We start from the raw sequence: 13778 nt of genomic DNA on the forward strand, positions 1-13778 counted from the left end.
CTCCCCAGGTGCAGTACCTTGCACTTTTCAGTATTGAAGCCCATCCTGTTCTCATCCACCCACCCTTGTAACCTGTCCAGGTCTAGCTGTAGCCTGTCCCTCCCTTCTAACATGCCTACTTCTTCCCACATCTTAGTGTCATCCGCGAACTTAAGCAAGGTGTTTTTCACCCCCTCATCCAAGTCACTGATGAAGATGTTGAACAGTGTGGGCCTGAGGACCGAGTCCTGGAGAACCCCACTGCCCACATCCCTCCAGGTGAAAATGACCCATCCACCACCACTCTCTGGGTGTGGCCCTCCAGCCAATTTGCGACCCATCTGACTGTGTAGGCATCGACGCCACAGTCACCTGATTTTTTTTTTAATGAGAACGGGGTGAGAGACAGTGTCGAAGGCCTTCCTAAATTCCAGAAAGCTACGTCCATCGCTACACCTACTTCCAAAGATTTTGTGACCTGGTTGTAGAAGGCAACCAGGTTGGTCTGACAGGACCTGCCTCTAATGAACCCATGTTGGTTGCCCCTAAGCATAACCTCCCCTGCTGGTCCCTCACAGATGTGTTCTTGGATTTTCTCAAAGAGCTTCCCCAGGACCAAGGGTAAGACTAACGGGCCTATAGTTTCCTGCGTCCTCCTTCCTCCCTTTTTCCAAAATGGGGACCACATTGGCCCTTTTCCAATCTTCCAGCACCTCGCCAGATCACCATGAGTGCTGGTAGAGCTGTGCCAGGGGTCCTGCAATGGCCTCTGCCAATTCCCTCAGCACCCTGCTGATTTGAACATGTCCAGTCTCACCAGAAGTTCCCTGCCTAGGACCTCTCTGACCCTAGGCCTGGCTGTGCCTCTCCTGAATCTGTCCGGAATCTCGGTGCAGGGGATGTCCAGGTCCCTGCTCAGAAAAATGGAGGCAAACAGTTTGTTACAGAGGTCAGCTTTATCATCTGGTGCAACCACCCGATTGCCAAGTGTATCCTGCAGGGGCCCCACATTACCCGGTCCCTTCTTTTTGCTCCCTGTATATTTAAAAAAGGACTTCTTGTTATCTTTGATCCGGGTCGCTAGTCCCAGTTCTGTTTCTGCCTTAGACTTCCTAACAGCCCCCCTACAGTCTCGAGCAATGGAGGTATAATCCTCCTTGGTGATCGCCCCTCTCTTCCATTGGGTGTACACCTCCTTTTTAGCTTTCAGATGTTCCTGAATGCCTTTGGTGAGCCATGGGGGTTTTTGAGCACTCTTACCCCCTTTGATTCACGTTGGGACTGTCACCCTTTGGGCTTGGAGGATCATCTCCTTAAGGAACGATCATTCATCTTGGACTCCCAACTCCCCTCCCCTCTGGGACCTCAGTGCCTTCCCAACTAATCTCCTTAACTCATTGAAATTGGCCCTCCTGAAGTCCAAGGGCTGCTGCCTTGCTGCAGGCCTTTGACACCCTATGCTGGATGGTGAATTCCAGTAGCCAATGATTGTTATCGCCCAGGTGGTCGAGAACCCGCAGTCCCCTCACCAGGTCGTCACCTGTGGCCAGGACCAGGTGCAGCAAGGCATTTTCCTTGGTGGGACCGTGCACCTCCTGGGTTAGGTGGAGGTCCTGTATCTTGGCTAGGAACCTATGTGAGCAGTCAGACCTGGCTGACTGCTCCTCCCAGCAGATGTCTGGGTAGTTTAGGTCACCCATGATGACTGTGTCCCTTGACTTAACTTCTTCCGCAAGCTGGCCTGAGAATTCCCAGTCCAGCTCTTCCCCCTGGTGGTGTGGCCTGTAGTAGACGCCCACCATTAAGTCCCTTTCTCCCTGACTCCCTTGTATTCTAACCCAGAGCACTTCAGTCTGCCTCTCTTCTGACCCAGTGCTGTTTGTTGAGGATGTGTACTGCTCTTTGACAGAGCGCCACACCCCCACCTTTTCTCCCCGATCTATCCTGCCTGTACAGTCTGTAGCCCTTGATGTTTAACACCCAGACATGGGTTGAATCCCACCATGTTTCCGTGACCTCCACTATGTCTGGGTTTGTGTTAGCTACCAGGAGGGCAAGTTCCTCCTGCTTGTTCCCCATACTATGAGCATTAGTGTAGAGGCATTTAAGGCCTCCTGTTGGTGTATGCAGCCCCCCGATCCCAGGACTTTTTGGACCCCTGCCACTTACCTGGGTACTTCTTGTGCTCATTGCCTGTCTTGGCTGGGAAGTGTCGTCATTTCCCCCTGTGGCCCCATCCCCTGGCGAAGCTAATTTAAAGCATGCCGTACAAGATGAGCCAACCTGGAAGAAAAGACACGCTTGCCTTTAGGGGAGAGGTGAAACCCGTCCCACCCGAGATACCTGTCTGCCACCAGAGATACCTCTGCCCTTGTCCTTTTGGTGAGATTAGCCTCCAGAAATCCCTTTGACTCCTGTGCCTCTCTTTGGAGATCGAAGCTGTGGCTCCATTTAGAGATGGACTATTTGAAACCTACACCCAGCAGCATGTTTCCTTAAGGCTTAGCAGATCAAGACGACAAAGAAAAGAGGATTAGAACATAAGAAACTTTGTGTAACGTAGCAGCCTGTTGCTTAACCTTTCGTTAACTAAACTAGGTGTGGCATCTTAAGCTTTGTTACAGAGGAATGATGTATATATTAACATGTACCCTTCTCTGATCTTCCTTGCTCAGCTTATCAGCTCCTGTTGATGCACAGCAAGTTCCTCTTTTCTTCTCATACTCAGCGAAGTGGAATGCTTACTTCACTAAATTCCATTTCTTTAGATTAAATATGATGATTGACTTCTGATTTAAACTGTTGTTCTTTCCAGTGGAGCCAAGTTTTTCCCTCCAGCTGAATATACCCAGTTGCCAAGTGTGCAGAAGAGGGAGTTTGTTTAGATGTGATAATTTTGAAAATTTACTTAATTAATCTTCCTTGTGATTACACAGAAATATTAAGGGAATACAAACATTTAGGCCCAATGCACAACTCTTGTAATAAGTAATGATATAGCAGGCCCTAAGTATCACAGTAGTGAAGCCTACCAGCAGACATTCTTCACATGCAAAACATATGTGTGTACACACACACACACGCACACACACACTCACTCACTCACTCACTCACTCACTCACTCCCCCTCTCTCTCTCTCTCTCTCTCTCTCTCTCTCTCTCTCTCTCTCTCTCTTCCCAAAAAATCAGTTGTCCAAAATTGGGGGGTACATGTCTTAACTGGAGAACATGATTTTCTACCCAGAAAAGAAGCACTTGCTTTGATTCCTGCTCCACCAATCAGCAGCAGTGACATTTCTGTTCAGGCAGCTGAGAGAGTAAGTTGACTCATTGTTCTTAATTCCACAGGTATTGACAATCATCTCTCCTTTTTCATGGTGTTGACATTCCACTAATCAAGCTAACCATTCTTCTGGCAATGTTGCTGTCTGCTAGCTACTCCTAGTCTCTCTTTCCTTATTTTAATGCTTTGCAAACTATTTTTAGCTCTTTTGAAAAATGTAGATCCAACCATGGAGACTTCAGGGCACCTAGGATTTTAGCTTTTGGTTAAGGAGGAAAGGGAGTGTGAGACAGTGGAAGATCAGGCTCTGTTCCTGCTCTATGCAGCCATAATTGTGGACAAATCTCTTTCTTCTTCATTCTGCCCTCGCCAAAACAGGCTGTGTGCCTGCCTTGGGGGCATGTGGTATGCAAGCAAATACGTTATTTTGCAAAATCTTTCAGGCACCAGGCAACTGCAACAGCCCCCTCCTACCTCTGTCCTGCAATGTGCTGTGATGCTGTGGTATGCATTCTTTTATAACTTCACAGCTGTACCATAAAGAAGGCCGGTGTATTGGAATGAGGGCTCCAACTAAAATTTCTAAAATTTTGTTTAAAATATGTGATTTACTTGATGCCCCATCAGGCTGATTCCATAATAGAATGATGTTATGATTGCAATGTCAAGTTGCTAATAGGGCCACACAACTGACTTGAAGTTGGTAGTTGAAGAAATTGTAAACTAGAGAATGAATAGCCCTTGGATCATTTCTTTAGCCTCTCCTGAGTGAGGTGGAAGGGAGCATTCAGCACATTCCTGATGGAGACAGAATGCCGAGTTTTGAATTAGCAGTATATTTCCCCTTATGAATCTGTTACTTTCAAAGTCACGCAACAAGCACTAAACATGGCAGAGTTTTCCTTGCCTTTTGAAAAAGTGTATTGCAGTTTGTGCTTCCAAAAACCAACCATAATGAGCTGCCCCATTTCTTTTTCTTCTGATGACAGCTGGTACTTTCCCTGCCTTCTTCAGCATTTAGAGAAATCACTGTATTTGAGGACTACCACATTTTTTAAAATTTATCTTGTTAAGAGCCTTTTACTCTGACACAAATGCGTTTTTGTTTGTTCCACAGGATACTATGGCGATGGTCTAAATGCCATCATTGTGTTTGCTGCATGTTTCCTGCCAGACAGCAGTCGAGCTGATTACAACTATGTCATGGAAAACCTTTTCCTGTGAGTGATATATGTGAACAATGTGACAGTCTTTTGAGTTAATACCTGTAATTATGTAGTGATAGATAACCTGTCTTTAATTATGAGATAATTTGAGGTATTAAAAGGGGATCATTTAAATGCCAAGGAAAAAAGCAGTCTTAGGTACATTGCTCAGTGAAGCCCTTATGTTAGTTGATCATAATAAAAAAAATAGATCATATTTGCCAAAATCCTACTGTAGTCATTCCTATTTAGAGCTTGCTGTAATTATTCTCCAAATGAGAAGGGTTATAATATCTTCATGCTACCTGAATCCGAAATCAATGAACTGCTTCATCAGTGGGCACTAGCCGTGGATGAGAGGAGAGCAACCGTCAATATTTTTGACCGTCAGTTCATTTTTCACTCTGTTGATATAATTTATTATTTGGATGAATGTACCCCCTAAGAGTCCTGGTTCTGGACCACAATCTCATTGTAATACAGACTGCCCCACTTCATGCTTCTGAAATCCCAGTTTGTGTGGCTTTCCAAAGCCTCTAGACTAAATTCCCCTTAGGTCTCCATAATTACAAGTTTTGCATTGGGTGCTTTATAAGAAAATGCTGAATGCTGCCATAAGAAAAAAGACTTGCAGGTGTTTCTCCCCTCAGAATTTGACAGTAAGTTCATGCCTAATCCATGGAAAAGGATATCTCAGCTAAAGAAAGAGATTGCAGGCCGTAAAATTTAAACCTAATGTGGCAGTATGCTTAAAACGTGCCCAATTATTGCAATTAAATTAAAGCACAAGAAAGAAAGAAAAAAAAGCCCCTCAATAGCACTCAAAACATGCTAGTTCAAACACATGCTTACCTATTGCACTTTGCAGAATCACATTGAACTTAAAGCTGCCCGGTTATTGAAGTGAACCATCAGTGGATCAGCTGACACTGCATGTTTCTTAAGTCTTTGAAGAAATATGATTGGGACCTTTAGACCAGATTTGTACAGGTATCTGAAGACCAGGGTATAAATAGGTGCTTAGTAGTGACTTTGGTAATACCACTAGGCTTCTGTCTGTGCCGTACAATATCTGTAAAATATAGCCCTGTTTTTATTTATTTAGATGGCAGAAGGTATTGTGGATAATACACTAACAGTCATAATAACCATTGGGAGTAAAGAGAATTATTCAAGAATTTTTAACACCAAATAGGCTCTTTCTTGTTGATCAAGTCTGACCATCACAGAGGCCTTAGAATATCATCCGGTAGTCCCTGAGTGAGAGTTATTCTTTGCTTCTATAACAGCTTTGGGTGAATTGGAGAAATTAGCATTTTAAGGCAAACACGTTTTTTTGTGAGGCCTAGAGCTAGACCCCACATCATGAGGGGAAATCATTAGTTAAAAAAATATAGTGGGTAAAAAGAACATAAGCTCTTGACTAGAAAGGCCTTACTGAAAGACTAATTCACTTTAAAAGGAGAAATTCTGTCCTTTGATTATTTTAGAGAGCTGTGGACTGGTTTTTATGGGAGTCTTGTAATTCTGTCGCTGATGTGCTGTGAAGAGGAAACAGCAGGCATTGCAGTTTGGTCTGTACCATCCAGGGAAAGGATGTTGGCAGGTTATGTCTCAGGGCTTCAGCTTCAGCAGAGAGCCAAGTTTTCAAAGACTATCTTAAAGGATTAATCAAAGTAACAAACTGGTGAAAGAAAGTTTTCATAACCCATGGGGTACAGTATTTCTAAAACATGTGAAAAATGACCCTAGGACTGCTGTCCACAGACTGAGAAGCTACTGATAGAGAGTTTGCAGCTGGGAACTATTGTACTGCAGTTTCAGGATCATCTACGGGAAGTACTTTATTCAAGACTAAGAGCACTCAGTTAAGAAAATAACAGGAAGAGGTATTCAGTATTGCCAACTCTAATGATTTTGAAGAAATATATATATATAAAAGAACGAGCTAATTTTTTTCACATTCCCGAAGTGCAGACTTTAAGAACAATACCAAAGATCATGAGTTGGCAACATTAGTTATTAGACTTGTAAGAATTTCACGTCTCCTAGTATGTCTAACTAGAAAGAAATCATGTGCATTACATTACATTTTGAGAATTCATAGAGTCCAACCATCCTGTCTTTAGCTTAACAAAGAGATTGATGGTTAGGCTTCTTTACTCATCACTTTGTACCTCTGTGTATGTAAGAAACAAGTCTGGAAGTTGTAAGACAAATAGAAGGCACAGGATTCTGCTCTCATGCCCAAAATCTGAACTAACCCCAGTGAAGACAATGGAATGTAAGAAAGAGTACTGCTCTAATAGCCTTGAGAGTGATTTGTGAAGAAGCCTTTTAAGTCATGAAGGTGGAATAACTAAGAAGAGAATTTTCCCATAATCCTCACAAACTCCTCTCTAATAATATTCTTCCCTGTTTATATACAACTCTACTTAAAAAGAGCTTTCAACAGAGTCAAATGATAGCTGTCATGTTGTATCATTTTCTGCTAGATTTTAAAATGACTGTGGCATTTTCCTCCCTTCAAATCTATAGTATTTTGCTAAATTTGTTGATCACACAATTGCTCAGAATGATGGATGTATTTAGACACAGTATCTGCTTACTAAGGTAATACTAATAATGGATCTCAATAGGGACTGTATCAGCCAGTGTTTAGGGTGCCTAAGCCTAAACACTTCAAATGGTTAGACAGACAACATACAGATGCAAAGAAGGGGAAGAAGTGCAGTAAAAATCTCTGCCTGAATAATGATAAGTGACAGTTGCCTGGATAGATCCACATATTTAATTTACTTAATGTTTCTCTTATATTTGTTCAAAAGGGTATCACAGGCACTCCCCTTTGGTAAGAACAAAGCTTTCTGTTTTTGAGCTGAAGAACTGTATTGTAAGAAGGAATATAAGGAAGAGATTCAATTGAAAGTTTGTTTGACTCTTCAGTGAAAGGTGTAATTATATGCACAGATTGATTGGCATTTGCAATGTAAATTTGCAGTTTCCGAGGGTGTGGTTCAGTGATATTTCCCTGTAGTTTTTATACAGGTACCCACCTGGGCTGGATGATGGAGTTCAAACATTTTGGAAGGCGTATTAACCCCAGGCTTCAAGGCATTTGGCCTGTTGGAACTGTTAGAGATTTGGATGACACATAATGCAAATGATGTACTTATTAGTCCACCTTTACCTCTGCCTCCCTACCTGTGCTAGCTGCTGTTGGAGGCAACATCTTGGATTAGATGGACCTTAAATTTGTTCCAGTCTGCCAACTATGATGTTTCTATAGTAGAGTCACAAACTGGAGTTGGAAGTATCCAGCTGGGCCAGACCACGTGTTTCTATGCAGTCCAACCCAAAAATTAAATTTGCCCTTTGATTGGATTGATTGAACAGTTATTCCCATGGGGGTAAATCTCATCCACGAAATATAGCTCTGTCGTAATACTGACTTCAGAACTGAAAAATTCACAGTAGGGTTATGCATGCTTCTGGAGCATTCTGCTCAGAAAAAGAACTGATGGTTACAAATACCAAGGGATACTCTTCCCTTGGAGAAGCAGGTAGGTGCACAGTGCCTGCTGGTTATGTGGATTAATAGTTTTGAAGTTTAAAGCTTGGTAATTACTACTGCTAATCACAGATTAAGGAGCAGAAATTTGCAGCTTTAAGAACAAGATTTAGAGGCCTTCTTTGGCTCTTTTATTTTTGGTTTAAATACCATTTATTTCTAGTAAACAAGTCAATGATTAATGCTGAAGTTAAGATTCTTTTATATACCGTAGTTAATGTCTCACTATCACTTGGTAACTTCAGATTCTTCTATCAGGGTCTTGCAGGTTGAATCTGTAAAGTTAATATGTTTACAGGAAGGAGGGGAGAAGGAACACACTATAAAGATGAAGCACTCCAGACTTGCTTTCTGAAAGGAGGTTATATGAAGATGCAGATAAGATTATAGCTTCATGTCAAGCTTCCATGAATTAACCTGAGAGCAGTTGTAGATGTGTGATTTTCATTTAAACACAAAGAAAGTATTGTTTTGTTTGAAGTTGCTTAGTGACCATTAATTTGTGTGTAGTAGATTGCTGTTGATTAGTATTAAATTAATAATATAAAAACCCAACTCTCACTTGCTTTTTGTCTCTAATTAGATATGTAATAAGTACCTTAGAGCTTATGGTAGCTGAAGACTATATGATTGTCTACCTGAATGGGGCAACTCCAAGGAGAAAGATGCCTGGACTTGGCTGGATGAAAAGGTGTTATCAGATGATAGATCGGCGGTAAGCATTCTGCATTCTACACTTGCATCTATCCCCACTAGACTTCCGTTTAAAGTGCCATCCACTTACATCTCTCCTCTGTGTAGAGCTTACATTATATTTTTCATTGCATATAGTGTGTCTGTATAAAATATTTTTATTTTTAAGAAGCTGAAGCATTTTTTTCCTCCACATTAGGTTAAGGAAGAATTTGAAATCATTTATAATTGTCCACCCATCTTGGTTTATCAGAACAATTCTAGCAGTGACACGACCTTTTATAAGGTAGGCAATTAACATTGGTTTTCTTTTCATTCAGTCCCCTTCCAAAGATGACCCTGAATGATCAGATATAGAAAAGTAACACATGACAGAAGGCAAAGGAAGAGATAAGTTTCTGCCCTGTGAGTCAACATTGGCGCACAAATAACTAAATGAACTGTTTAAGGACATCCTGAATTCTTATATAAGGTGTATGCCAAAGGTGTACTTTATTTACATTTTTTAAAAGAAAAACAATTGTCTTGCAACCCTCAGCTACTGAATTATGCCTTATAATGCCACAAAACAGCAACTAAGAATAAAAATGAAAGTAGGCCCACTTTTTCTTTATAAATTCTATTAAGCATCAGTAAAAATCTGTCCTGCTTCTCTAAATTCCTTTTCTATGTCCATGCATAAATTTAAAATAGTTACCTGCAACAAAATAACATAATTAGTTATTTATAGTTTAAAAATTTACAGCAAAAATATTTTCTTGTTGCACAGATTTGGGAACTTAGTTCTCCTTTGACTAATTGCCTTTGAAGAATGTTTCCATAGCCTTCCAGATGCTTTTATATCAGGGTAGCATTTGCAACACTTGCTTCAGCTGGCATTTCAGGTATTCCAGGTTGAGTTCCCTATTAAGATGCTATATATTATTTTTTGGCAAGTTAAAAATAAATAGATATAATATGTTGCTTCTATCATGGTCTAGATTTTATAGTTCAATTTCATACTAAGTAGGCACCCTGCATTGCTATTTATTTATTTACTTACAATGCCCCTTCTAATTTCCATTTTGGTCAATGAAAAGACTGGCTGTACAGTAGGAGAGAGATTAGACACAGTACTATTTTTGTGTTGAACCAAATAGTTAAAGCTGCTGTATGAAATAGACCAGAAATGTGCATTTCTCCTGATTGTTTACACAACAAAGGATTGAAGTTGAACTAGTACCTATTCTAGATTTAGTTTCTAAACAACTGACATTTCACTACGTATTCAGTTCTTATGGCCTCTTTAGATGTACATGACTGTAGAATCCAGCAACACTCTATTGCTGGTACAGGGGGAGTCCAGGATTGCCATCCCAAGTTCCCCCTGCATCAGCAAGTAAAAAGCTCCTACAGTTGTGAATCCTGTAGCTGATAGGATTTGGAGCCATTGGAGCACCTCACAGCCAGGATTGACAGTCCCACAGCTGTAGACTCTCCGCTCCAGTGGCATCCCATGGTGGCTGGGACAGAGTCCCACAGCTGTAGGAGTCTCCATCCTGGTAGCCCCCCCGCTTTATAGCTGGTTGCCGTCCAGCTTTAATTTGCTTTAATTTGCACGTGTAGCAGGGTCTGCTCCTGTGGCTGGGAGTCTGGTGGCTCCCAGCTACAGGGACAAACCCTGCTTCATGTGCAAATTAAAGTTGGATAGTAGTCTGCTATGAAGTTAGTACAGTTTCAAGGTCTCTCTTTATAGCTGGTTGAACCTATTTATAGTATGATAGGTACTTTGTACATGTAGCTGGCTTCACTTAAGTGTGCAATACCTGTAACATATAGAAAGGGCCTATATAGAGAGACAGTAAATGTTGATTTAGCTGAGCACTGTCTGAGTTAAGCAAGGAACCTCAGGCCTAAGTTGAGAGTAGACCTACACGTGTGCATGTGTACACACATACTATAAATAGTATATCTCCTGGTAGGTTGTCATATCCCAGATATACATATTACAGATTTAACTGTTTTATTTAGTTATTGCATATGTCCCCAGAACCCAAGAATCTCATCAATAAACTAAAAGGGAGGCTACAATCAGGTAATTCCTCACATGGAGCTTTTGCAACTGAAGTGAATGCTTCATAGTTTTGTGATGCATAGATACACTTGAGGGGGCCTGATCTGTTTTAATGGCTGTCACTCAAAATATAAAACTACCTACACTATCAGTGTTTAGTTTCTGATGCAGTCGTCAGTACTCGGTGAGATTCACCGCAGACACAGAGGACAAAAGGCTCATTCCTGAATTCAGTCTTGCATGAGCACCTTGCTGTATGAAGGATCAGAAGACCGTTGTGACTGGATCAGTGGTCCTCAAGGCACCGCCCCATAACTTTTCTGCATTTAGCAACACCACAGGACATCAGTTGGGATTTACTGAGCTAGAATCCAAATTTTGAAAAGCTTTTTGGAGGCCTGCCTTGAATCTAAAAAGGTTGAGAAACTGACATAGCTGGTGCCAAGGGTGGGGAATAGGTGCAGAACTTCTGTTTTCTTTATTTGTGAGATTTTGCAGAGGAAAATGAAATCACCCATGGCATTTCTGTGTTTCAGCTCAAAATTCAGCAGTAAGATACAGTATGTCGGTACATTGGCAGAGCTCAGTGAGCTGATTCCAATGGAGTATGTACACATACCAGACAGCATTGTCAAGTAAGTGAAGTACATTAAGGATGAAGATATGTGTACTGATGAAAAATGCTTTCATCATCTAACCAAGGTATTATTAATTGCCAGCTGGAACTGTAACCGGATTTTGCCTTCTACATCCTGTTTCATGTAGGGTAACATCATTATATAAGCAACTGGGGGTAACATTATTCAGGAATCTGTTGGAGAGTTAGAAAATGTTTAGCTGAAATTATCAAGAATAAGAAGTTAATTCAACCATTTGAACAAGAGAGAGAAAATTCTATTTGTTCCTGATTTTACAGAGATCCCACTCCCAAACTCTGAAACAGCCAAATGTTCAGGCTGTGAAACAAGACAGATACTACATGGTCCTAATTAAAACAAACTCTTCACTCACTAATCAGAATCAGAATGCAAAATGGGAATGCCTTCTCTTTCAAGATAAACATTTAACATTACATGCCTAAATGACTGTTCTGCAGTTGGGCTTTATTGTGTGTTTTTTTTTTTAAGCTTTAATCTTGGAGCACTTAGAATCAAAGCAATGATTCATAGATAGCCTGATTGATAAAGCCACTGGCTGTTAAACCAATTTAGTAATGCCACTGTGATTTGAAAAGGAGACTTCCAGGGCTCACCTGTTTCTTTTCCAAGTGATCTGTCAAAGAAACAATCATTTAACCATAAGTAAGACTAAAAAGGAAGTGGAAATGCATCTTAATTTCTGCCTTATATGGGTATATGGTCCCTAAATGCTATCAAAAGATGTTTGTTTAAAATGTACATGCAGCTATATGTGGGGATGGGAAAGGCTAGGGCTATTGTTCATCTCAGATTGGCATCTGTTTCAGAACTAGAAACAAGAGAAGCTGAAGTTATTCAGTAAAATTAAACGACCTGGAAGTCAATCACTGTTTCCTTGTGGGTCATTGTTGCAAAGTTACAGTATTTCAGCATGTATTACTTCTTTTTCTTCCCTGTGTCTGATTTATCATGTTTTGAACAAGGCAACGACTGTTACCCTTTGAAGAGTAAATGGGCAAGGATCTGATATTCTTTTCTTTAGCACATTGGAGAGATTAGGTTTTCAGAAAGGGGAAAAACACCACAGTGTGAAGATCTTTTCTTTCAGAGACCTTTTCAGAGATGTTACAGATGCTTCCAACCTGGGCAGGTGTTCTACTTGCCCAACCACTAACTGTGGAACCACAAGCTGTAGAACCTCGTTTCCTTCACCAGGCTGATTGTTGCTCTGAGACATGCAAACCCCTCAAATGCAATAACTCAGGAGAAGATAAGGGAGCCCAATTCTGCAATGCAAGGGTTCCAAGAGATAGGAAGGCACAAAGAGACATTTCATTGTCTGTGCAACTTCTCTGTAAAAAATGAGGAGCAATGGTTGTGTTCAAGCTTTTCATCTGAGCAAGAGACTGTGAAATATATTAATATTCCAAAGCTGCAAAGTCTCCAAACAAATGTCTTCCACCAAAACTCTGTTGATTTTCTTTCCTTTCTTATTCTTTATTTCATGATATCTGTCTGCCCTCTCACTCTTTGACCCATTCCAATCCACTTGCCTTGTCCTTTCTTTTCCTTCCATGTATATGTTTCTTTTTCACTTTGGCTTTGTGCAGATGTTACATCTAGAAATTTGAGGGGCTAGATTGAGTTAAAATGGCCCCTTGAACTAATTTAGAAATTAGATAGGTGCTGGGAGCCTGGTAGGGGGTAGGGTGGGCAGGATGGGGGAAGCCAGCAGAGGGACTTGGGGATTGGGGGGCTAGCAGGGTCCACAGGGTAAGTTTGGGGAATTGGGGAACTAGCAAGGTCTGTGAGGGAGCTTGGGGTGCTAGTTGGGTCTGCAGAGGGAGTGAAGAGAATGGGGTCCTTGGGGAGTTGGGGTGCTTGGGGACATGGCAGGATCAGAGAGGCTCTGATCCTACCAAACTTCCTGGACTCCCCCAGCCCTGCCTTCCGATGCCGCTGACCACCTCCAGTCCCAAAAACTACTCCCAAGGCTAGTTTTACCAGTGTTCACTGGTCCTGGGAGCCCAATGGAAGTAATTAGGGTGAAGGGCTAGGGGTGGGTGGCCTCATGGGGGCAATGAGGGGGTGTCTCTCTCCCTTTCCTCCTCACCTGCAGATAGATAATACCCTGGTAATCAAGTCTTCCCCCTTCCTCTGCCCCCCACCGTGACTTACTCCTGGCACCAGCGAACACTGGTAAAACTGGCACCAGGAGTGGCTTGCAGGATTGGGGGTTTGGTGGGCTTGGAGTAAGGGGGGCTGGCAGGTCTGCAGGTGGGGGCATGGGAGGGGAGGGGCCGGGGGCTAAAAATATCCTAGTGCCTGGGGGGATTGGTAAAGTGCACCTCCAGGC

At 41.9% G+C, this 13778-nt stretch overlaps 1 protein-coding gene across 4 annotated transcripts in view; it reads left to right on the forward strand.

Annotated features, from left to right (window-relative positions):
- Positions 1–13778, forward strand: part of PRUNE2 (prune homolog 2) — a 300796-nt gene that overhangs the window by 272797 nt on the left and 14221 nt on the right. For all 4 annotated transcript variants that reach the window (XM_019517431.1, XM_019517428.1, XM_019517429.1 and 1 more), the window contains 4 exons: positions 4380–4482; positions 8622–8753; positions 8931–9017; positions 11321–11419. In XM_019517431.1, the coding sequence (XP_019372976.1) occupies positions 4380–4482; positions 8622–8753; positions 8931–9017; positions 11321–11419 (421 nt within the window). The remainder of the gene's footprint in view (positions 1–4379; positions 4483–8621; positions 8754–8930; positions 9018–11320; positions 11420–13778) is intronic.

This window comes from Gavialis gangeticus, unplaced genomic scaffold (genome assembly GCF_001723915.1).
Source record: "Gavialis gangeticus isolate Ggan-Ray unplaced genomic scaffold, GavGan_comp1, whole genome shotgun sequence".
Lineage (NCBI taxonomy): Eukaryota > Metazoa > Chordata > Crocodylia > Gavialidae > Gavialis > Gavialis gangeticus.